This window comes from Oryzias melastigma, linkage group LG9, assembly GCF_002922805.2.
Source record: "Oryzias melastigma strain HK-1 linkage group LG9, ASM292280v2, whole genome shotgun sequence".
In the NCBI taxonomy this organism is placed as follows: Eukaryota; Metazoa; Chordata; class Actinopteri; order Beloniformes; family Adrianichthyidae; genus Oryzias; species Oryzias melastigma.
The window spans coordinates 8,127,408-8,149,803 of NC_050520.1; the positions used below are offsets into that span (position 1 = coordinate 8,127,408).

A 22,396-nucleotide genomic window follows, 5' to 3' on the forward strand; every position below is an offset into this window, starting at 1 on the left:
CGAACTGCTTTCCATAGGTAACATACAGCAATGGAAGTAGAAAAAAATGCTAACACTAAACTGTAAAAGCTTAAGCAACAAAGTAGCTTTAGAGACAAGAAGAAATATTGTCCAGCATAATCAGTTTATTATGTAAAAAAGACCAATGTGAAGTAAATGTATAAAAACATCAACAGGGCTTTACCACTGGGAAGTTGTAGCTCGATCCCAAGATCGTCTGGAACTGCACTAACTCTAGTTTCCTCCAGATGACATGTGGTGTTGGCAGTAGCACTTAAATATATTTATAGATTCATTAAAAGTGGATCATAGTTTTGTGGAAAAATATCTTACTTAAATAAATAGGATTTGCTGACAAAATTATTTGAAAATGAATCATTTTTGCAGCCCCAACCTTAATATTGCAATAAAAAAGTATTAAAGCATCAATAAAATCCATGTTAATTTAAATGATCTGCTACAGCAGACATTTATATTTTTTATCAAGGATAAAGACAAATACCTTAACACACATACAAGCGTGCTGTTTTTAGTGCTTCTAAATGTTTATTTTTCTTTGTTTGTGTCTCACAGTTCTGAGACGACCAACTGTAAATCTTCTTTCAGGCAAGCAGGAGCAAGCCTGTTACAATCCTCTGAAGAAAAGACACAATCTTTATACAGACGACACAACAAGCGACAACAAGCCTGGTCTTTATTTTGGAGTCATGTGTTTCAGGTTAAACTCAAATTTTAATAAACTATCCAAATTTCTCTGAAGAATCAGAAAATTTTAAAGTACAAAATACATCAAAGATAGGTTTCTTGTCTCTTTGCATTATTTTAAAACAACATTTTTAGCTACACACACACAAAACTGTTTTTCTCAACATGTTAGGTCTTGAGCCAAGAAGATGGAAAAAGCATTAGGCAAAAACTAGGATGAAATCATGTGATATTCTTAAGGGATTATTCAGATTCTTTGCTAGCCTTGTTAGTTTTTCTATTTTTTATTGTTTTTCTCTAAAGCAATAGGGAATTAAAGTTCATTTGGGGAAACATAGAAATGCATTTTATCCTAAAGCAGGAAATGAGGTTATGCAAATATTTACAAGAAGCTTTTAAAGCAAAGAATTCTCTTCTCTAATATTAGATTTTCCACATTTCCAAGACAGCTTTTTAACAGGGTCAAATGGAAAAAAGAGACTAAAACAGGATTTTTATGAGAGGCTTTTGCAATACAAAACCTAAAATATTGCTTTTGAAAGACAGGGAAGAAATACTGTAAGATACTAAGATAAAAGAAAGTCACACTCAAAGTCAAACAACATCAGCTTCTGTTTGAGCTGTACAAACAACTCGAAAGATTTCAATGAATCTACTAAGTCATAGTCATTTGACGACATCTTTGGTTTTGATTTTGCACCAGCAAAGGGGATTTCAAACCAAACCCATGACTGGCAGCAGGACTCGAAACCTGATCCTTTATCTACTATTGGAAATAAAATAGATCATCTTAAAAGCCAATGAATTGTGCATTTAGGTTTTCCATAAATAACAATAAAACAGCTTTTAAGAACCAAAAATCGATCAGAAGTACTTCATGAAATACAAACACTTTACCAGCATTTATATAATACATATTAGTAACAATCTGAAATTTTGGGTCAGCTTCCACCATTGAAACTTATCTGCAGTCAACTGCCTTGAATATGTAGACTTTGTATTCTGTACCTCTCTAAGACCCTGAGGGAAAAAATGTGGAACTTATGGGAAGCAGGGAGAATAGAAGCATGAGGTTCTGGGAAATCTCATCAACAAACCGATAGATTTGGACCCCCCTCCCTACCCCAACACACACAAATCAATACCTCTCCTGTGGGCTCTCATTCTGGTCCGTGCATTGATAATAAATGTGACCACAAACACAACCGCAAAGGCGCTGTCTGTACTTAAGAACCAGATGCAAACACTATTAATGTGTATCCAGTTTTCTCATTTTAGGGTGGAAAAAAACTCAACTCAAACTCCCATGCATGGTTTCATTATGACCGGCTCCACACAGAATCCTTTGACTGTTTTACTCTTTCACTTTGCAGCTTGCCAAAGACTTTTGGAATGAAGCATGGAAAATGTGACAGATGTGAGCGCATAGAAAGTGAACTGTGACAAATTGACAAGCATTTATCAGAAATATTTGCATTTCGTCTTTTCAACTACTAAACTTGTATTTGTAATGTGTTACAACCGTCTTAAAGCAAATCAATCTGTCATATAACTAATATCGTGCTTATAAGCCTTTTTTCTTTCACAAAAGACACCATTGTTTCTAAAGTCGTGACTACCAATGTCGTTGGGTGTACCTGTTAGGTCACATAAATCCTGAATACGTCAGGAGAGAAACAAATTTAACTAAGCAAAATGCAAGGTAAGCCTACTGATACTAAAACAAGACATGAGAAAAAAGGGAACATTAAGATTAAAGCATCATTCCTAAAGACTAGGGACAAAGTTATTTTTAAAAATCTATTTTAAAAATATCAAAATCTTAGAGTCATAGGAGACTTGCCAAACTACAACAGAGTATTAGGGACACCATAAGAAGAAAAAAATAAAATTAATTTACGGGAATAAAGTCTTAAATTTAAGAGAAACAAGTTGTAATTCTACAAAAATAAAGTCATAAAACTAGGAGTAAAAATGTCATGATTAAAAAGGAAAAAGCCATGATTTTGCAAAAAAAATGGTTGTGTTGATCTCAAACTATAACTTATGAAATTATAACTTTATTATGGTGACATATTGATTCTAACATAAATAATCCTGAAAGTTTATTCTCGTAACATTTTGACTTCTTTCCTCATAATTTTACAAATTTTTTCTTGTAAAATTACGACTTTTTCTCATAATTTTACAACTTTATTCTTCTAAATACGTTTATTTTTATGGTGGCCCTAATAAGCCATCATACCAATCTGGCTTATGAAGACAAAAAAAATAAAAAAGTTTAACTCAAACTACCTTTTGTGTACATGCAAGCTATATGTTTAAATCTAATCTGTTTTTGCTCATTGCTGTAAAACCAAAAATAAGATGTTTTAACTTCTTCCTCTGGACAACCAAATAAATTAAAAACAAGTAAATAAATTAAAGTACAACCCAGGAAGATCAGAAATTCTATATAATGTGGTTCATCTTTTACAGCCTCACACCTTTGCAGATCTTTTTAGCACAATTTTGTATTTTACAGCCCCTTGTGTTCTGATTGGCTATAGATCACTGTCAATCAAGCTCCTCCATGTCGTGTCTCCTGATGAGCACAGAATACATTCAGCCTCCATAATTGACATAAATCTTATACTGTGAGCAAATTTTTGGTTTCATTCTATAATACTGGGCGCATTTTTCTATAATGCTTTAAAGTTTGAGACTTTAAACAAGAGAGAAAAGTGTGAAAATGTTCATGTTTGTCTGAGAAAAGTGTATAAAGTGTGTGACGAGGGGTTTAACAGAAAATTATAAAAAAATAAAGCATACTTTTTTGCTGCTTTCGCTTATTGTAGACTATTTTTAGACAGTAACTCCCATGATTAATGAGGGACCTCTGTACTTAAAAAGCTTCAACTACATATTTACTTTCTCACTGTAATAAGAAAAACTGTTAGTTTTTTTGGATGGACAGAAAAGACCTTGAGACACAACTTATACCATAATTGTAACCACACACAAATCAAGAATCAAAACACCTGAAAGTATATTCTTTATCCAGAAAAAGAAAGAAACTTTCTGCTACTTTTTTTGCGGAGAGACACTAAGTAACGTAGTCATTATCCTGTCATACAATGCCCACTGGAGCCAAACACACGAGCACACATGTGGCTCTGGTGCACTAAAAAAGTCAGAAGGTATTTTGAAACATGAACTAAAGAAGCTGCTAATTATCCTTGACCTTAAAATGTGACGAGAAGACCGGATGCTGCTGAGAGACTAAATGAACGGGGAGAGTAGCAATCATGGAATGGTTGTCCTCTGACCTCACTGGAAAAAGGGACATTCAGTTCTTTGTGTGTGTGCTGCTTTTGGACAACATCCAGACAGCAGTTCCTTCCTTCCTATTTTCTAAACCAACTTACCAACATGAATCTCTGGAGCAACAGAAAGTGAGGAAAAACTAGCCTCAAATATCTAGCATTTAATATGAAAAATACACCTTGTTTATGACACACACAAGAACATGTTTTAATGCTGACCAAAAAAAAAATGTAAATTTTGATTTGATAGTTTTTTTTTTTTTTAATTTGGCTACTTTCCATGAAGACATTTTCAGGATTGAACCCCTTACAGTGTTTTATGATTAATTCATAGTAAGAAACAAATATTATGTGACATAAAGTTAAAAAAAAAATCAAAAAATGTAGCAAATTTATTCAAATAAATAATTAAAGGTAAATAAGTTAAAAGAGTTTTCTGATTCATTATACCAAAAATTACAACAACAAAAAAATTATGAAATTAACAAGTTAAAGGTTTAGTTATCATAAACTTATGGACATTTTCACATATACAAACATTTTACTTTAATTGCATGAAACTAATAATATGTTTAGCATTTTTTCAACATAATATTTTAGAATAAATTATGAAATATCATATTACTGTCACCACAAACTGGTTTTCCTATGTATTATCTTTCTAAAAAATAGTCTAAACATCATTTTTGTTTCAAAGTGGAAGAACTTCAATAATAGTAATGGATTACTTCAGGTTAGGACATATTTCATTTGTCTGGCCAATGTCTTAGTGCTGGAAAAAATGTTATATCATGATATAGATTTTTTATATCACAATAATAAAATGTATCACGATATACCAGGATCAAGTATATTTTCAGTAATTCTCTTAAAAAAAATTAACAAAAATGTCATTAATTACTTTTCTTTTACATTTTGTTTTCAAGTAACGTGTAACTGAATTGTTACAAATAAAAAACATTTTTTTAAAGTTCACAACAGTTTCAAGTTTTTTTGTAGGAAAACACATTTGAAAAAAAGTTCAACAATAAAAATAATAGAAGACAAATGGCCCGATAGACACTTTTTATCGCCCACACAATATGTATCGTCATATCTTGCAGCACTAATGTCTACCACATATTTGATCAAATTACCATCAAAATGTTGTAGGGAGTGCATTTGCTTTGTGACATGATGTCACCCAGATGTTGATCTGTGATTCTACGCAACGGTGGACTGATCACTAACCGATCAATCATCAAACTGCCTTTTAAAGAAAAGCAAGAGAGAAAAATCTTGGTGTATATGGTAAACCTAATTAGGTTCTCATCCATGTAGCAATTAGATCCAATCAGCTTTGCTTCCATGATGACACTTGTAAACAAACAGACAACACATTTCCATAATAGGCAGGGGTATGCGATGCCAAAAACTTCCTTTTACCTAATGTTTTTACTGCTTAAGCTTTCTCTAATAAGCTTGTAGAAAATTCCATGTGGGTCACAATCAAAACTATGAGCTGTCAAAGTCACTGTTGCCACAACTTTTGGGAAAATCAAAAAAAGCTTTGAACATGCTAAAACATCACTAACAGCAAGGAATGCATCTTTATTTATCACTCTTGGGTTCTTTAAATCCAGCTAACAGAGAATAGGATGTAATAGTTAAATGCAGCTACTAAAGCTCTAGCTGTGATGTTTCTCATATAAAGAAATTACGCTGACCACGAATAATTCCGCCTGATGTCGGAAGCTCAGCAGGAATGCATCTGGTTCCTGCTTGCGTGGGAAACCAGTAGGAAATACCACATCAGCCTACTCCAATTTTTTTTTATTTTGTATTAAGATGAGTCAACGATTAACCCTTTTAAGATCAGCACATTGCTGTTTTGGATCAGAGGCCAAAATCTGGGTGACATCTTACCAGTGAGCAGAAGCTCTACCTGCAATGACTATTTAGGTAAATACCTAATACGGCGAACATATTTGTGCTGTCTCACACATTTTTTCTCTTTCATAAAATAATTTTCATTTAAATGAGTGCTGACATTAAAGTAGAGGAAGTCGAAAAGGAAAGGTTTTCAGAAGTACAGAAAGAGGAAATGAGGACGGTGGTTGATGAGAATTCAAAGGATGGATTTTCTTGACGCTCAAAGAATGCAGCCAAAAAAAATCAAAGAAAATAAGAAAAAAAAGAAATATATTTTATGAGCTAAATTAAAATAAGTGATTAGTATATCAATAACATGACCCAATGTCTGTCTTTCATCAGTATGAAGCAGGTTTGGAGGTCAGGGACATACGTTACGTCATCATGTAGAGTGATTGAACGCTGTATTTTGTTCCTAATAAATATGTCAAGAGGTTAGTGACGATTGATTTTCCTCCGTCACCTTTTACTGTTGGTTCTACAATGTGTGATTATCTTTAAACAGGATAGCTTTGGAAAGAAATTAAGGTATTCCATTAAAATAAAGTGTTTACGCATGTCTTACTCACTCATAATTAAAACATTTAACTTGCAAATCAGTTAATATTTAATTTAAATGTAAGTCACTGTTTATTTAACCTAAACCTGAAACATGAGACCAAACAAAAAACTGGTTTTGGAGAAAAAATACCTAATTTTTGCAGGAAAAAAAATAATTATTGGTGTTTATGTAGATCTTGTTAGAAAAACACACAATCTTAATAAGTCTGAGGGAGAAAATAAATGTTATAGACAGAAAAATAATAGAATAAAATCTGAGTGATAAAATTTTAAAAGCCTGTACTGCTTATAAATAAACGATTTATGACAAAGACAGACCTGTCATCACGCTGACATCCCAACGTGTTGATCACAACAGCACAAAAAAGAAACCAAATGCCTCAACCATCACCTTCTATGCGTTACAAAAACTAGATTTTACAACAAACATGTCCAGCTTCATCCTCTCTGGACAAATTGCATCATTTAGCATTAGCATCTGAGCTGGACGATAGAAACTGTAACCTAATACCCACATTTTAAAAAGCTAATTTACCAAGGAGTTTTCTACATTTTAACCATATAAACTGCTGTTTTAGATAATAAAAAAAAAAACAACTGAGCTTTAGCGTTTAGTTTGCTTCCAGTCCCCATACAGGCCACTGATGTCTTAGGGAAAAAAAGAAAAACATCGCCAGTTCGGGCAGCGGCCATCAACAAACTCATCGGTTAAATTGACATAATACGTTTAGAAATAATAGTAAAATATTACCTGTTATCCAAGGAAAGGCCTTTTACAGTGACAGAACGGTGGTATATTCGGTATTAATCGAGCTATAAAGACGTCTGAGATATTTTTAACTTGGTGCCCTCACGCTTCGCAACGTAGTTTTGACTTTTCCCTACCTCTCCAGAGTAAAACTGGGATTCCTGGAATGGAACTAGCTTGGAGCATGATTGACGTTGTTTCTGACCAATAGTCTTTCGCACAGTGCGGAAGTGGGCGGGCTTTGTGCTGAAAGGCGAGAGAGACCTTGAAACCAGGCAGAGAATCCAAATGGATTTCTATTCTATCCTTGGAAACTGTTTCATCTTACTGCATGTCGTTATATTTCCTGACAGTATTTTTGTATTTCATAAACTAATCCAAGCGATTAATGCAAAAGTCTCAAACCTGAAATAAAAACAATGTTTAAAAAACTTAATCAAGTTGAGATTTTAAAATTCTGATAAGATTTAGGCTGAAAAATGTGTTTTCAAACGTGCTCTTAAAATTACTCATATTTGACTGTATTTTACAGTAATTATCATCATTTAAATGCACAAGCAAGAAATCACAAAAAATAGTGCTGAAGTAATCTTTTAAAGCTTGGAAGCATTAATTACTTCAGGGATGCCAACTTTTCATAAAACCTTGGAGAGAAACTCAGTGCAGGAAAAAAAATCACTATACAGCAGCAAGACATGAGACAAGTCAAGTGTAGTTTTGTGAAAGTGTAATTGTGAAATAAAGCATAACAAGGTAAAAACTGATTAATTGAATAGTAATAAGAAAAATAAATAACTTTTTAAAGTACGTACTATACGTATATAAATGTGAGGAAGGCAGGGTCACTCAGTCCATTTCTCTTATACACTCAATAGAGCAACACAAAAATGATCCACCTTAATAACACAAGAAACAAACTAAACTGCATACTAATATCAAGACAAGACACAGGGCATTTAGCAAAAATAAGTTTCAAACTCTGTGTCTCTTGTACTGCTTGCACCCTTATATTTAATGGATTCAACGTGTTTTGTGTGTGTATTGAATGTATCAGCGCAAATATGTCTATTTAAGATCAAGAGTAACAGGGTCAAGAAATTGCCACGTCTTCTTTCATTTTCTATGACATACAAAGCAATTTATGAACCAATATCTTAAATATGTTTGATATGTATGCATTTATATTTTATTGGTTATTTGGAATAAAAATTATTTTTACCATTAAATTGAGATTTTTTTATGATTTTTTATGATATATTTCTAATTTTATTTTGAATAAAAGCGTTCCCAAAAATTCAGAAGTTTTATTTATTTATTTATTTTGTGAATATTTAAACTGAATCCTAATAATCGCTAAACCTGCCCTGTTGTTGCTTTCCTTGACAGAGCAACATGAGTAACATGCTGTGGCTATTGCTGTTACAGAGCAACTATTCCTCCACACCGGTAGGTGGCAGTGTGCGTTTTGATTGACACCCTGAGACCAGCGTTGAAGAGATGTGGGCGCGGTTTTCACGGCACAACAGCGCCACTTTTGAGCATTTGATAACAAAAACACAAGAGGAGACTATAGAGCTGTTTATAGTTGGCCACAGAGGAATGTAACAACAACAGAGGGTTCCGTTATACGTAAAAAGGGTAAAGTCTAAATGTTTCCGGCTAGGTATTGCTGATTAACTTGTTAAAAAAAACCACAAGAAAACACATTTTTCATATGGTTTGTTACGTTATCCACAACCAACAGTTGCTAGGAGCTGAGCTTGGCTTGCTAACGCCCGCGTCTTTATTTTTCATAAACAACAGATGTGCTTATGTATTTAAATATTGTTTGATGCTCAGTATTAGGTTTGAGTGCAAGTTTTTATCCTCTTGTATAGCTAATTTATTTGTTTTATTCCTCTAAGGATTGATTATCCATAAAACAGATTTTTAAACTTTAGCTGTTCTTAAGTTATATAGGCTCAAAAACCTTAGTTTATCTATTTCCTTTGAATTTTAGGTATTTATGATTGCTTTTATTTTTTTTATTTGAGCATTTGAATGATCTTTCGGATAGTTTATTTGCTCTTTTTTATTTAGTACAATTAAAAATAATTATTTTAAATGTAGCTGATTTTACCAAATGTAAAAAGCTCATGCTGTGTAAATTGAAAGAACCTCATTCTATGCATTGAACAAGATAATAAACATGTATTCAATGCACTTGTTATTCTGTTGGAAACATGGTAGCCCAAAATAATTAAAATAAATCACTATTTTGAGAACTGCCTTTTCATCCTCCCCAGGTCAACCAGTATGGTTCAAGACAATGCACAGATTCGCCAACAGGGTGCCCAGGACTTTATGTTGTATTATGACTTCGTCTGTGCCAAACAGGAGACTTTCCCTGTCCCTGCAGTTAAAGGGAGCCTTGACAAAGGGATGCTAAACTTTAATGGAGACCGGCTCAAACCAACTGACTGGCCACCCATTCTGCAAGCAATATCTATCAACAACCATCTAGACCACATTGCTATCAGCAGTACTTACCAAGCTAATCACACTTCAGGAGATACAGGTAAGCCAGAAAATATTAGCAGCTGTAATGGTTAAAGAAAAAAAAAACTGCATCAGTAAGTATATGGTCTTAGTCGACTGTTTATTTTCACTTTTGGATAATAATACCAACTGTACCAACCACCAGTTTTGAAGAGGAGGCAACATAAATCTACCTTTAAGAGGAAGATTCCAGCCATTCGCTCAAAGGACATGACATTCAAGCTGTGCAAGGCCCTGAGAGATTGTTTAACTGTTTCCTCCAACCTCAAGACTCTGCATCTTAATGGACTTCCACTGAGAGAAAGGGACCTCATCACTCTGACAAAAGTAGGCAGAGAAAGATGACTATTACATATTTATTATATGTATAAATGGTGAGTTGAAAGCTGATAAATGTAGTTATAACTGCATATATATATGTGTCGTTCCAGGGTTTGGCCAAAAGTACTTCTTTGAAAAATCTTTCTTTAGCTAACTGTCCAATATCAGATGAGGGTGTAGAAGGTATGTATTATTTTTGAAGTTGAAATTATTTTCATTGCCTAAACGTGAAATAAATTAATTACGTTATATCTGTGTGTTCCAGTTATTTGCCAAAGTGTGAAGTATTCTACAACCATCGTAACAGTTGATTTCACAGGATGCAGTCTTACATGGAGAGGGGCAGACCATATAGCCAACATTATTAAGGTATGGTAGCCACAAACCCAATAAAAAAAAAAAACAACTAATAATTCAAACACTTCAAATGCAAATGTATTTAATTTTTAACTTTTTTAACAGCTAAATATTTCATAGATTTTTCTGAGAAGATATAAACCCAAGAATATTTAGATTTTTCCTAAAACATATAAAAAAGGTAATATGCAGGGCATGTTTCACATGCGGAAACATCACCAGTTCCCTTGTTTTCATTTTTTTATTCAATCATATGGGGTCTGTTTATAGTAACTGTTAAAGCTTTGCGAATAATTGTTTAATTGAAAAAATGTATGCGAAAAAATGTTAATATATTTACAGCTTTTAGTCTTAAGTCCATCTACCGTAGCTGCTGTTTGAAAAACGTTGCATATTTCACTTCCAGGGCTGCACGGTGGCGCAGTGGTTAGCGCTCTTGCCTCACAGCGAGAAGGCCCCGGTTCGAATCCCGGCTGGGCCCTTTCTGTGTGGAGTTTGCATGTTCTCCCCGTGCATGCGTGGGTTTTCACCGGGGACTCCGGCTTCCTCCCACCGTCCAAAAACATGCTTCATAGGTGAATTGGTGACTCTAAATTGCCCCTAGGTGTGTCTGTGAGAGTGAATGTGTGTGATTGAGGCCCTGCGACAGACTGGCGACCTGTCCAGGGTGAACCCCGCCTTCGCCCTTCAGTAGCCGGGATAGGCTCCGGCACCCCCGCGACCCCGACAGGGGAGAAGCAGACAAGAAGATGGATGGATGGATTTCACTTCCAAATTTCCATGCTCACAATTTAATTTCCTAAAATAAATATCATTTTATTTTTTTAAATGTCTATTCTATGACCAATTTTTATGGTTTTGAAACCTTTTTTAGCACGGACAAAGAAAAAAATAGTGTTATTAATTTGAAGAATTAATATAGCATTTGCTAAGGTGATTAGCTAAATTATTTATTTGAACCCAACCAGCTTTGTTTAACTCTACAAAAAAGTGTGTTTTCAGATACTAATGTGTTCCATTGTTATAATTTCAGTATCAGGGAATGCAGAGACACAGCACAGCATGGGCAGAGTCTTTGCGGTATCGCCATCCACAGCTCGAGGGAATGAGCGGCCTTCGTCGAATCACTCTTAACTCTAACACTTTGATTGGGGATAGGGGAGCAGCTGCGCTCGCTCGTGAGCTGGCTGAAGACCTGTGGATTAAAGGTACATAAGCATATTCAGGTGCAAAGAGTGCAAAAATTAAAACTAAAAGCAGTTTGTAGTGCTGTCATTTTTTTGTTGTTGTTTTGGGGATTAAACTTTACTTTCTTTGATTAAACAGCTTTGGACTTACAGCGATGTGGCCTATCTAATGAAGGAGGACGCCATTTGCTGGAAGCCTTGAAAACAAACTCCTTTCTATGCGTACTGGATATCCGTAATAACCCTTTAGTTGGTAAGATTGTACATGACTGATTTATTATTATTATTATTATTAAGGTAGCAAATCTTTAAATATGAATCAATATTTAATTTTTACAATTCCAATTGTTGCTTTGTAAAAGTTAATATTTTTAGGATGATTAAAGGCCGAATTTCCCCACAGATAAACCATTGGTGAAAACAATTATAGAGAAAGTATTAATGAATGCAGACGGACAACCACTGGAGGTGAGTTTTTGGAACTATTCTGGAATGAAAATTCAAACAAAAAAAGGCATGCATATTTTATTGTATAAATCCTCTTTTGCCACAGCTTTTATTTTTTGTGTTGTGTTGCAGTACCACTGGATCAAGCCGCCAGCCACAGAGTCACAGAGAGTTTTTTCACAGACTCAACCACGCTCAGTCAGAGAAAAAACGTTGTTTAAAAAAGGTATAAACATTCCAACTTTTTCGATCCTTCAGTCTGTCCAAAGTAAAAGAGGGATTGGTTTGAGGCTTCAGAGGAGCCAAAAGGTTAGAGGTGTGGTTACCACAATATGAAACAAGGAGGAAAAACCTCTTAACAGGCCCACTTAAGTTTGAGAAAGGAAGTGTCAAACAACTGTTGGTTTAAATCATTGGATCTATTTTAGTAGACTGTAAAGTTAAATATGGCTCATTCAACAGGAGAGCAGATCCATTTGTCATGATCCGCATTACATCCTGTTTATGTGGGTGAGTCAAAGGAGTTGTTTCATTTTTAATTACAAAGCGGCAGGCAGGGGTTTATGTTTGTCAGGTAAAAAAATGTATTACTATTTCCAATTACTGTGATAGAATAGAAAGTTTGTTTTGCTCACAGTTCCTTCCATCAACTGTTCTATGCAATATCTTTTTTAATATCTTGAGAACTCCTGGCTTAAAGTCAAGAAGAAAAGTTATTGGGTCTTTTCTGACTAAGATAGTTAAACAGATAAGTACAAGTTAATTAAACTGCTGAGGAATGAAGACAGTTTTTTAAAAAGGAAAAGCAAATTTAGGTATTGGATTTATTTTTAAAAAATTAAATACTTTTGTTTTGAAGAATGTTTTTAATGAGTTTCATGACAGCTAACTTCAAATATTTATTATCTCCATTAATCACTGGCAAATATAAAAGTAAACGTGGTCTGTTACAGTTTTATATTTATTTTTATAGCATTTTTTTTCCTCTTTCTTAATTTTTTTTAAATATACACTGCAAAAAAAGCCCTCTAGAAATAAGTAAAAAAAATAAAATAAAATTTGAAAAAGACTGGTTAGGAAAATTGGTCTTACCAATAATTATATTTAAAAAAAATCTTGTTAATGTTTTCTTAAACTAAGATTATTTTTGCCGTTGAAAAACTTTTTTTTAATAGGAACATTTTTCTCACAGGACAAAATATAATTTTACATATTTAGATTGAGTTTTTTGCTTTGGTTAATTGTCAAAGTCTGTGTGCCAAAGTCTTTCCAGTCTGAGCAGACACTATTAGGTCTTAGTTTATCCAGTATTTTATCTCTGTTTACAATCACCAAAACTCTTGGTTTCTCCTTTTCTGCTCCAGTCACTTCTAAAGCAGCGTCTCCAGGAGGACGAGGTACGGGTGAATCTAGGGCAGGAATCAGGAATTCCCGCTCCTGCTCTGTACCGTGGCGTGCTGCAGCGCGAGCTGGACGTCAGAGGTGAGATGTCAGAACTCAAAGGGATTCCATTATTAGGGTTTGTACGGTCACGAAAAACCTGGAACCGTTTTGGAAATAGTATAAGTAATTTCTAGGTCCTTGAAAAGTTTGGAAAAAATTGAATCTCCTGAAAGTTTTGGAAAAGTCAGGAAATGTTAATATTTTGGATGCAAAAAAATTAGAAAAATAAAATAGTTTTTCATGAGATGTGTGGCAGAACTACTGTATCTGTGATGGGAGTTTACGTTGCACTAAAGCTGGTTGAGTTTTCATCAGTCCAGCGCATGACGCTTTAAACTTGCTATCAGACATGAAATGCCGGGGAAATTAAGCTTTAACAACCAGAGGACTTTCAAAGAGAAAATCATCTGTGGCACTGAGAGACTCTGAGCAGAAATGTGAAAAATGCAGCAAAGTCTGTGGGTGACCTGCTGGATGCTTACGTTGTGGGTGTGGTTAACTTGGTCAACTTTGCGATCATTTTTTTTAGAATTAGCTATAAAAGTAAGGGTTGGAAGTCTGTTATAATAAAAAAGCGCATAAAGCCACTTTTTAGTTGTATTTTGATCTTTTCCTCACCAATTGAAATGAAAATACATGAAAATGAGGCGTTTCACAAAAAATAGTAATTAAAAATAGATTAGATTAATTGTTTTAATTTAGTAGCACTGACACCAATAGTCTGACTGAAATGTGTTTATTTTTAGTTTTGGAAATTCAGTAAAGGGTTTTGTAAAAGTTATGGAAAACCATTGCTAAAAATGTGTTCAAACCCTGGATTTTTTGACTATTTTATTTTTTCCTCAATCTGTTTTTTTAACCAATCAGAACAAAGTAATTAAAAGAATGTTTTGTTATTTTAAAGTGTTGCTTGGATATGTTAGTCACGTGAAAGCTTAATGAGGGCTGATGCATTTTTTTCAGAGGCCTTCCTCCTGGAGTAACAGTAACAGACCACAGTTTTCAGGTATTGTTCTATTTTTCCTTTTTTTGTATAAAAGGGCACTGTTATACCAGAACATATGTCAAAATAATTAAATATTGGGCACGAGATTGCCTGTTCCTGTATTTCTGACAGTGTTCTTATGTTTTTTTAGGCTGCAGCTACTGTAAAGATCACTGTGGAGTCAGATTCAGAAGAAGAGGACAAACAAGAGGAAGTGGTGGCAGATGCGGATCAGAGAACTTCATTTTATTTCCATGATAGAGTCACTGAACGCCAGTTTGAGAGTCTCCAGGTTAGCCCAAACATGTTAATAAACTCAAAATAATGATTTATACTCTCCTACTAGATTTAACTTCATTGTCGATGCACACTTACAAGTGAGGTTACCCCTTGTGCTATCCTGGCATGTTTACTTTAAAAGTTGGGTCCTCTGGACCCCATAAGAGAGCACAGGGGTTAAATGTTGTTTGACATATAACTAGGTGTGTAAAGGCAGATATTTATGGTGTGATAACTTTCAGCATGTACAGAAAACACGATGTACATCTATGAATGAACTGATGGCAGAGGTCAATGATTTACTATGAAGAGTTTAATTTAAATGCTAAGGAGAGTGTGTGTTTATAAATATGTGTAAATATTCAAATACATATGACTAAGGCTGAATAAATACAGAATATAAACATTTATTCTAGACTGAAGTGTGTGTAAATGTGCTGTGTGCTTAGTGACCTGATGGAAATGGGGAAGTTTGGGGTCATTGAGGGCCAGAGTTCATTAGGGGCACACCTCTTCCTCAATCAGCTGATCCTTGTCAAATTCAGTTGTTTTATCTTAAAATAATGATTTTTTGTGGGGGTAAACTGTTTCCTCTTTAGCTCTGATTGTGGTATGGTGTTCCTCCTCTAGATGGAGCTGAAAGAGTATCGTCTCAGGCTGGCAGAAGAACGCAGGGCCAGACTGAAGGCTGAGTCAAGACTGCTGGAGGTAATTTTTTCATATTTCTTCCTCTTTATCAATTTGAACGAAAAATGAAATCTAACCCGAATGCTCCTCTTCCTCCTCTGTCCTCTTCCTTTTGGACAGATTGAGCTGGAGAGTGCTCGCCTTCGTGATGCCAACCGTTCCCTGACAGAAGCTCTTACAGCCACTCACCCAGCATCAGGACCGTCTGCTCTCAGCGCTCTTGAAGATGAGGCCGTCCTTCAGAGCATCGAGAACTCATTCACTAAATTTCATGCTTTCCTGGATCTCCTTAAAGATGCTGGGTGAGAAATAATCCTTGTCTTGTCCTGGACTAAAAGTAAATTTTGTACCGTGTATCTTGGCCAAATGTTCAATTTTGTCCCTTTTTAATTTGTTAAATAAATCTGGAAATGTGTTGTTTCTACAAAAATATAAAAATATAAAAATATAAAAGTTTCAGTTGTAGGTTTCAGTAAGAGTCCAGGTAATCTCACGTTTCCTGTTTGAGACAAACACAGGCTTGTACGTTCTGACATTTTTTTTATGGATGTACAGTTTTATTGACAAAGGAACCAAATGTTTTTCGTCTTTCCTGGTCTGAATTATTTTAATTATTATGTATTATTTTTAATTATAATTAATTAATTATAATTATATTATAATTATTTTAATTATTTATTATTATCAATAATAATTATCATTATTTTAATAGTCCTGTATATTTTCGTGTTTCCAATGTTTTGTATAATATTTTTGAAAATGTCCTACAAGTCATCTTTCAAATTTCAGTTTCATAATCTCTCATTTTGTTAATTTGTTTCATATTTCTCTGCCTAAAAATCCAATTCCACTTTATCCTTAAGTATCCCAGATTTGAATAATGACTCAGATCAACCTTGAATCTCTAATTTGGTTGATTGGAAGGAACATATTTAAATAATCTGTAGTCCTTTAAGTGAATCTCTTTTGTAGTCTTGGTCAGATAGCGTCGATGGCCGGCATTGATGGGTCCGACTTCCAGCCTTTCGAGCGACCTCAGCTCTCCTCAACAGTTGGACCACATTTGGAAGACGCTGCGTTTCTCTCTAGAGATGTTCAGACAAACAGCGATGCTGCCCCTTTGGTAAGGATGTTTGAATTATTGTTGTAGGTACAATTTTACTTTGTTACACATTGTTCACATACAGTGGTTATATTTCAAGTTTTAAAAGTTCTCTTAACAGTTTAAATTCCTGCTTTTTTGCCACAGAAATATATTGTTAGCTCGAATACAAGGCTGAAAAAGTGTTTATTTCTATGCATGCATTTTTAATAAAAAATGATTCACTTTTTATTGGTTATAGAAAAGAAAATGTTGCACAAAAAGCCGACTCTTAGTCTCTGTCAAAGAATGATCTAGCAAAATTTCAGCTGAAATAATTTTAAATCTGATCAGATTTGTGAAAATTCCATCTGGTGTAACAGAGGATCTCTAAACAAAACAATCTGAACTCCTTTTTAATCCAATCAAGTTTGCTTTTAAAACTTCTTTATTCACGATTACTCCATCTTTTTAATGTTTTTGGCATTTTAGGGTTGCAATGGAACGTCAGGTGACGCCATTCCTTCCAGATCTCCATCCCCCGTCCGGCCATCAGGGAGCACAGACGCCCTGCTTGTTCCATTCAGTCAGGCCGTGGCCCTTACTGCAGTGGGCGCAGCAGAAGAACCTCATCAATATTTAAACCCTGATTTCGAGCCTGACTCTGTGTCTGAGCGCAGTTACGGCAGCCAAAAATCCTTTGATAGTAATTACTTTGGTAAAACCTTTCAGACTCAGCCGAACCCCCATGAGAGAACTCTCAAGTCTGACAAAAGCAGCAGTTCCCATGGATACAGCCCCAACAGCAGCTTTGTGCTCAGACAGGCCTCCAGGCAGAGCAGCGTGTCCCGTGTTGGGTCATCTGAGAGCGTCAGTGATATTATGAGTGACAAATCCGAGTCTGTGAGATCCGTCGGAGGAAGAAACGGCAGCAAAGGAAGCGTGGTGACAGGGGGTCTGTCACAAGAGATCAGAGACTACACTTTTCCCTGGGAAAGGAAGACTGGAGTTTAGTCTACATAGATTGTAGGAGTTTCATTTTTTTTTTTTTTAGTATTTTTATACTGAACAATTAGGGACAAACTAATGTGTGAAAAGAATCATCTTTGTTCTTTGAGTTTGTTCTTGAACTCTTTTCTTGTTTGGCATTTTTTCCCAAATGTAAAGAATAAAACATTCTTATTTACTCTTCCAGCCATATTTATTAAATAATTAGTGCACATTTTATGAAAATCAACTGATCAAAACAATGTTCCGGCCTTCAAGTAGTTTTTGTGCAACAAACATTCCACCAGAATATCAAACTCTCACTAGAGTTAATTAGTTTTTTGTTGTTTAAAATACTAATATTTATATTTTTTGTTCATTCCAAAGTGGAGCAGTTTTTTTTCTCTTAAAGAAAAGCTAAAAACCTCTTGCATTATACAGCAGGACCTTTATCAGGTGTGCGATAAAAAGGAGCCAGCAGTGCAGCATATGAACAATGTGTTGAATGAGTAATTTCCTATCAATGTACTGATCCCTCTGATAAATGGATTATCAAAGCTTTCCCGCTTTTACGGCGTTATAGAAAGTTCTATGACATTAGCTTATTGTTATCATCGTAAGGACACAGTCCCAGTGCAGCTGCAGCCCGGCAGGTACTTTCAGTGGAACTACATTCCATTTTATGACTTAGCAGATCTGTGGATACAAAGACCACTGAGGGAGCATGGACTCAATCAAGAGGAAACTGATAAATGCTCACTGAAGAGTGAGATAAAGGGAAAGCAAAACACAAACTATTACTCAAAAAGTGACCCACTTCCAAATATTTAGTGCATAGTTTCTACATCTGAGCTTTCTGCTATTGTAATTGACCCTACTTGTGTTAATATTCCACTGATTGTGCCTTTCTGGCATCTTGTGGGAGAAGGAAACTGTTGCTTCATTATTACATAAGTCAGGCCTTCCATAGCTGGCCAACTCCAGAGGAACTCTGAAGACTATTTACCTCACTGGGATTTCAGTAAAAGCAGATAGGGGAAATAAAAAGTGACATTTTAACTAATCTTTAGTTATTTTAATTTAAAAAAAGGAGTTAAAATGATGTTTAAACAGAAGGAAAGTGATTTTGTGTGGCCCTGCAAAAGTCAGTTTTGTTGACAAACTTGTTTCCTCTTGCAGCATGTAAACAGTGCAGTTTCCGTGCCAAGCCAGGCATGTCAGGTACTGCAAAAAAAAAAAAAAAGCATGAATATTTAGTAAGAAAAGCAAGTAAGTAATACTTATTTATATAGTACATTTCCTAAACAGCAGCCACAAAGTGCTTTACAGGATAAAAATAAAACACATAAAATATGTAAAAAATACAGCACATTTAAAAATACATAAAATGATAACATACAGAAAGAAGCCCACTCAATGGGGCTGGAAATCTTTAATGTAAAAATAGGTTTTGAGTGGCTTCTAAAAACTTAAATAGAGTCCAGTGAACGTAAACAATGTGGGAGTTCATTCCACAATCTGGGTGCCATACCTTTAAAAAGCTAACATTTAAAAGCATTCATGGATCATTTCAAAAATTCTACTAAGGACCAGACCTGTTGAATTGATAAAAACAAGACTAGAGGTGCTACTATCACAGACCGAGCCACATTCAGCCTTTATATGACCCTTTATCAGTCTGATAGCCTGTATGGTGGTGCGTTACTCACTCCTCATCGGGGGTACCTGAGGTAATGTCTCGCACAAGTGCACATCAGCATTCAGCCCGTCAAGGACAAAAAGCAAAGCACAGAGTTGCCGATCGACAGACCCGCTCTATTACTTTTACGTTACAAGACAAATTTAAAGCATACTTTAATTACTTTTGGTGAATTTGTAATTTTCAAATACAATTTTCCTGACTTAAATAAATCTAAGTTAATAAAGAAATGTATTTGTCAATGAGACCTCGATATAGAGCAAAGAAAAGCAAAGTAATCAGATTTCCAACACGTACACCTTTGTTCCTCTATGATGCAAGTTTAATTTTAGATTTAGGTGAACGATTATACAAACAGATGACCTAAAACAAGAGATCAATCTCTGCACGTATTCCCTTTTCAGTGCCATCTTATCAAATTCAGCTAGCAGTGCGTTCACACTGTGACACAGTCACTTTGATCGGCCACCAACCTAACAGAAACACCGTATTCTGTTCTTTAAATACTGTTATCAGTGCAGCATTAATGTAATCTGTTTATTGGTTGAGCTAATGATCAGTCAATAGGTCCATCACACCAAAGTACAGACTAAAGGGCATGTATATTAGGGCACTCTTATGCTGGTGGTGTTAATAAACTACTGGGATAGTTTTATGATGCTGCAGTTGAGAACTAATGTTCAATAATCAATCAAATATCAATTTCTCTGTACTGGGATCAATTATTAAAACTAGTCTCTTCTATAATCTGACATGAAAAATGAGGGCGACACAGGTGCTATGAAAGGACGAGGGTGTTTAATGCTCTACAATTTTATTACAGCATCACGTGTGTGTAATGACAGCGATGAGATATCGGACCGTTTATGTACAGCTCCAATCAAACGGTGGCAAAATCCTGAGAGAGGTTTCTCTCAAGCTTACATAAATGCAAAAATATTAAATCTACATTAACATTTAAGAGTTTCTTTTGATTTATAGACATCTTCACTAAAAAGAAAAACAAAAACCAGCAAATAAATTACAAGCATCGCAAACAACACTAAAGCTTTACATTTTAAGACAAAAAAAAACAAACATTTGTAGTTTAAACTGTACAAATATTGCCACTTTCCTTGACAGTTTTCAACAATTTGAGTGGTAAATCACCAGGAAGTACAATAAAACTTCTTGATTTTTTGCAGAATATCATTTTTACTCTATTACAGCAATGTTTTCTCTCTTTTTTTTCTACATTTTCAGAGTGGGCCAGAACTGTGTGGTTGCACAGGATGGACAGGAATGTTGTTATTGGAAAAAGGGTCTCTTCGGGCCCAGCAAACAAAAGGCAGATTCAATCCATGTCCGAGCCCATTCATGCATTCGTCCTGTGCTCATCAGTATTTGCCAAGCTCACACTGAGCAGCGATAAAGCCATTCTAATTAGCGGGTTGTCCTTTTGAACAAGCCCACTCTTGATTTGAAAATGGGTTGCTTTGTCGTCGTTGGTTGGTCCGAACTTTGCTCCCCACCAGCAGTTTCCGAGAAAATAGCTTCATGATATTTTCAAATCATCGTCCTCCATCAGTTGTTTTCCTGCGAAACTGTGGTTTCCTAGGAGGGAAGCGACAGAGATTGACTCGTGAGCATCATTAGTCAATAACTTACGTCCTTCAAAAGTTCAAACAACATGACGCACTCCATGTGGACACATGAAACTTTCCATTTAAACGTGAGTTGCTGGATGACCCCAAAAAAAACAAAATCAGACGACGAAAGCTGTCTCGCACTTTGGGCATATTTGCTTATCTTATCTTCACTGTTTGATGTTGCAATCAAATGAACTAACGCAAAACTTGATGCTCAAAGTGTGCTTATACAACCTGAAGATAAGGCTGATGTTGGCAGGATGGTTAAACTGGAGATGACGCTTATAGTCAGAAAGTTCATGAACCTCCAAATAATTAATAACGACTTGTCTTATTTTTGCTACAAGAGAAAGGTATTTTGTTGGTGAGGAAACTTTTTTTTATAAGCCATCTGCCTCAGTTGCTAACAAGCTCAGCTTAATGACAGCGGGAAACTATAAACTTCCCACTTCCTGCCCGTTTTGCGAGAACGTCTGGGTTGAAAGTTTCCACTGTTCCTGTCTTAAGAACTCCACATTATTTAAATTCAATAATGTTTCCATGTTCCAGTCAAGCGTTTGGACACATTTACACAAAAAGCAACAAAAAACAGTTCTTACAAATGGAGTTCTTTCTCCGTGTTTGCTCCAGAAGGTCATCTTGACCGTGTTCTTGTGTCCCGTCCGCTGGTCAAAAGTCTGGCAGGTCTCAAACGGAGGGCTGTACAGGTGCAGACTCACTGCGCACTCTGTGTGGCTGACGTTTTCCACGCGGTGCAGACCGATGGAGTCTGAAACCAACACGAAGGAGGAAAATTATGGCACAACTGTGTGTCGAAATGCAGATGTCAGGCAGTTCAGACCAAACATCACATTAGCGTCTGTACTGTAAAAGAGCAGATAAGTTGGCACTGATTTAAGGACAGATGTTAATGATCAACTCTAAAGATCTAAAGAAGCAGATCTGTTCTTACCATTGATGTAAGCAACCTTGTTTTCTTGGAGGACTCTCTGGGACTTGGTGACCATGTCTCCCTGCGACTTGCCGTCCGGCCATTGAAAAAGCGTCTCCTTGAGGTGGCCCTGCAGCAGCTTCATGAAACAGTGGGAGTTTGTGTGATCGTGGATGCTACTGCAGAGTGGGAAAGAACAAGCCAACAGCGTCAGAACATGTCATCCGGATGGGATTAACGTCAGCATTGCTAAATATAAAACACCTTAAATTTGGAGAAACTCACCTTCCGTGACCTTCACCCCAGCAGAGAATCATAAGATTGAACTTGTCGTTGCCTTCATCAACCAGGTTCCTCGTATACCTGTAAAAGAAAACATTTATTTTCAAATCTATGCAGAATTTGTCTCAGCTAAGAAAAAAAAGTTATTTTTTACAATATCCTCTACAAATGTGATGACCCAAGTTAACATGTCAGGTGTGCAAACATCCTGTCACGTGCTTTACTTCTATATTATCTAAAGTCCTCCCAATCCCATCAATCTGCTAACTACTCTTGACTGCTCCCACATTCTGCGGGTGTGTTTCTGTCCTCAG

The 22,396-nt window shown here is 35.5% G+C and overlaps 3 protein-coding genes across 3 annotated transcripts in view; 1 reads left to right on the forward strand and 2 right to left on the reverse strand.

The window, feature by feature from the left end:
- lifra (LIF receptor subunit alpha a) overlaps positions 1-7,474 on the reverse strand; it is a 19,943-nt gene extending 12,469 nt beyond the window's left edge. The window contains exon 1 of the mRNA XM_024275629.2: positions 7,234-7,474. The gene's annotated coding sequence lies outside the window, so the exon portion shown is untranslated. The remainder of the gene's footprint in view (positions 1-7,233) is intronic.
- A 1,101-nt stretch (positions 7,475-8,575) lies between these two features.
- cep78 (centrosomal protein 78) lies at positions 8,576-17,744 on the forward strand. Its single transcript, XM_024276322.2, has 16 exons — positions 8,576-8,868; positions 9,516-9,787; positions 9,914-10,095; positions 10,200-10,272; positions 10,355-10,458; positions 11,480-11,654; positions 11,773-11,886; positions 12,037-12,101; positions 12,213-12,306; positions 13,445-13,562; positions 14,487-14,529; positions 14,660-14,800; positions 15,418-15,495; positions 15,595-15,776; positions 16,447-16,597; positions 17,048-17,744. The coding sequence occupies exons 2-16, from the start codon at positions 9,526-9,528 to the stop codon at positions 17,567-17,569; spliced, it is 2,304 nt and encodes a 767-aa protein (XP_024132090.1). The 5' UTR covers positions 8,576-8,868; positions 9,516-9,525; the 3' UTR covers positions 17,570-17,744.
- A 2,276-nt stretch (positions 17,745-20,020) lies between these two features.
- The window catches only part of cdo1 (cysteine dioxygenase, type I), a 2,917-nt gene continuing 541 nt past the window's right edge, over positions 20,021-22,396 (reverse strand). Inside the window, exons 2-5 of the mRNA XM_024276329.2 lie at positions 22,086-22,163; positions 21,822-21,979; positions 21,469-21,638; positions 20,021-20,834 (exon numbers count right to left, since the gene is read on the reverse strand). Of these exons, the coding sequence (XP_024132097.1) occupies positions 20,805-20,834; positions 21,469-21,638; positions 21,822-21,979; positions 22,086-22,163 (436 nt within the window). The 3' untranslated portion in view covers positions 20,021-20,804. The remainder of the gene's footprint in view (positions 20,835-21,468; positions 21,639-21,821; positions 21,980-22,085; positions 22,164-22,396) is intronic.

Excerpts from the sequence above, each read along its gene's own strand:
- cep78 (XM_024276322.2), top strand. The coding sequence starts at position 9,526 with ATGGTTCAAGACAATGCACAGATTCGCCAACAGGGTGCCCAGGACTTT. Across the intron at positions 14,530-14,659 it reads TAACAGACCACAGTTTTCAG|GCTGCAGCTACTGTAAAGAT; the intron begins GTATTGTTCTAT and ends ATGTTTTTTTAG. Across the intron at positions 15,496-15,594 it reads CTGAGTCAAGACTGCTGGAG|ATTGAGCTGGAGAGTGCTCG; the intron begins GTAATTTTTTCA and ends CCTTTTGGACAG.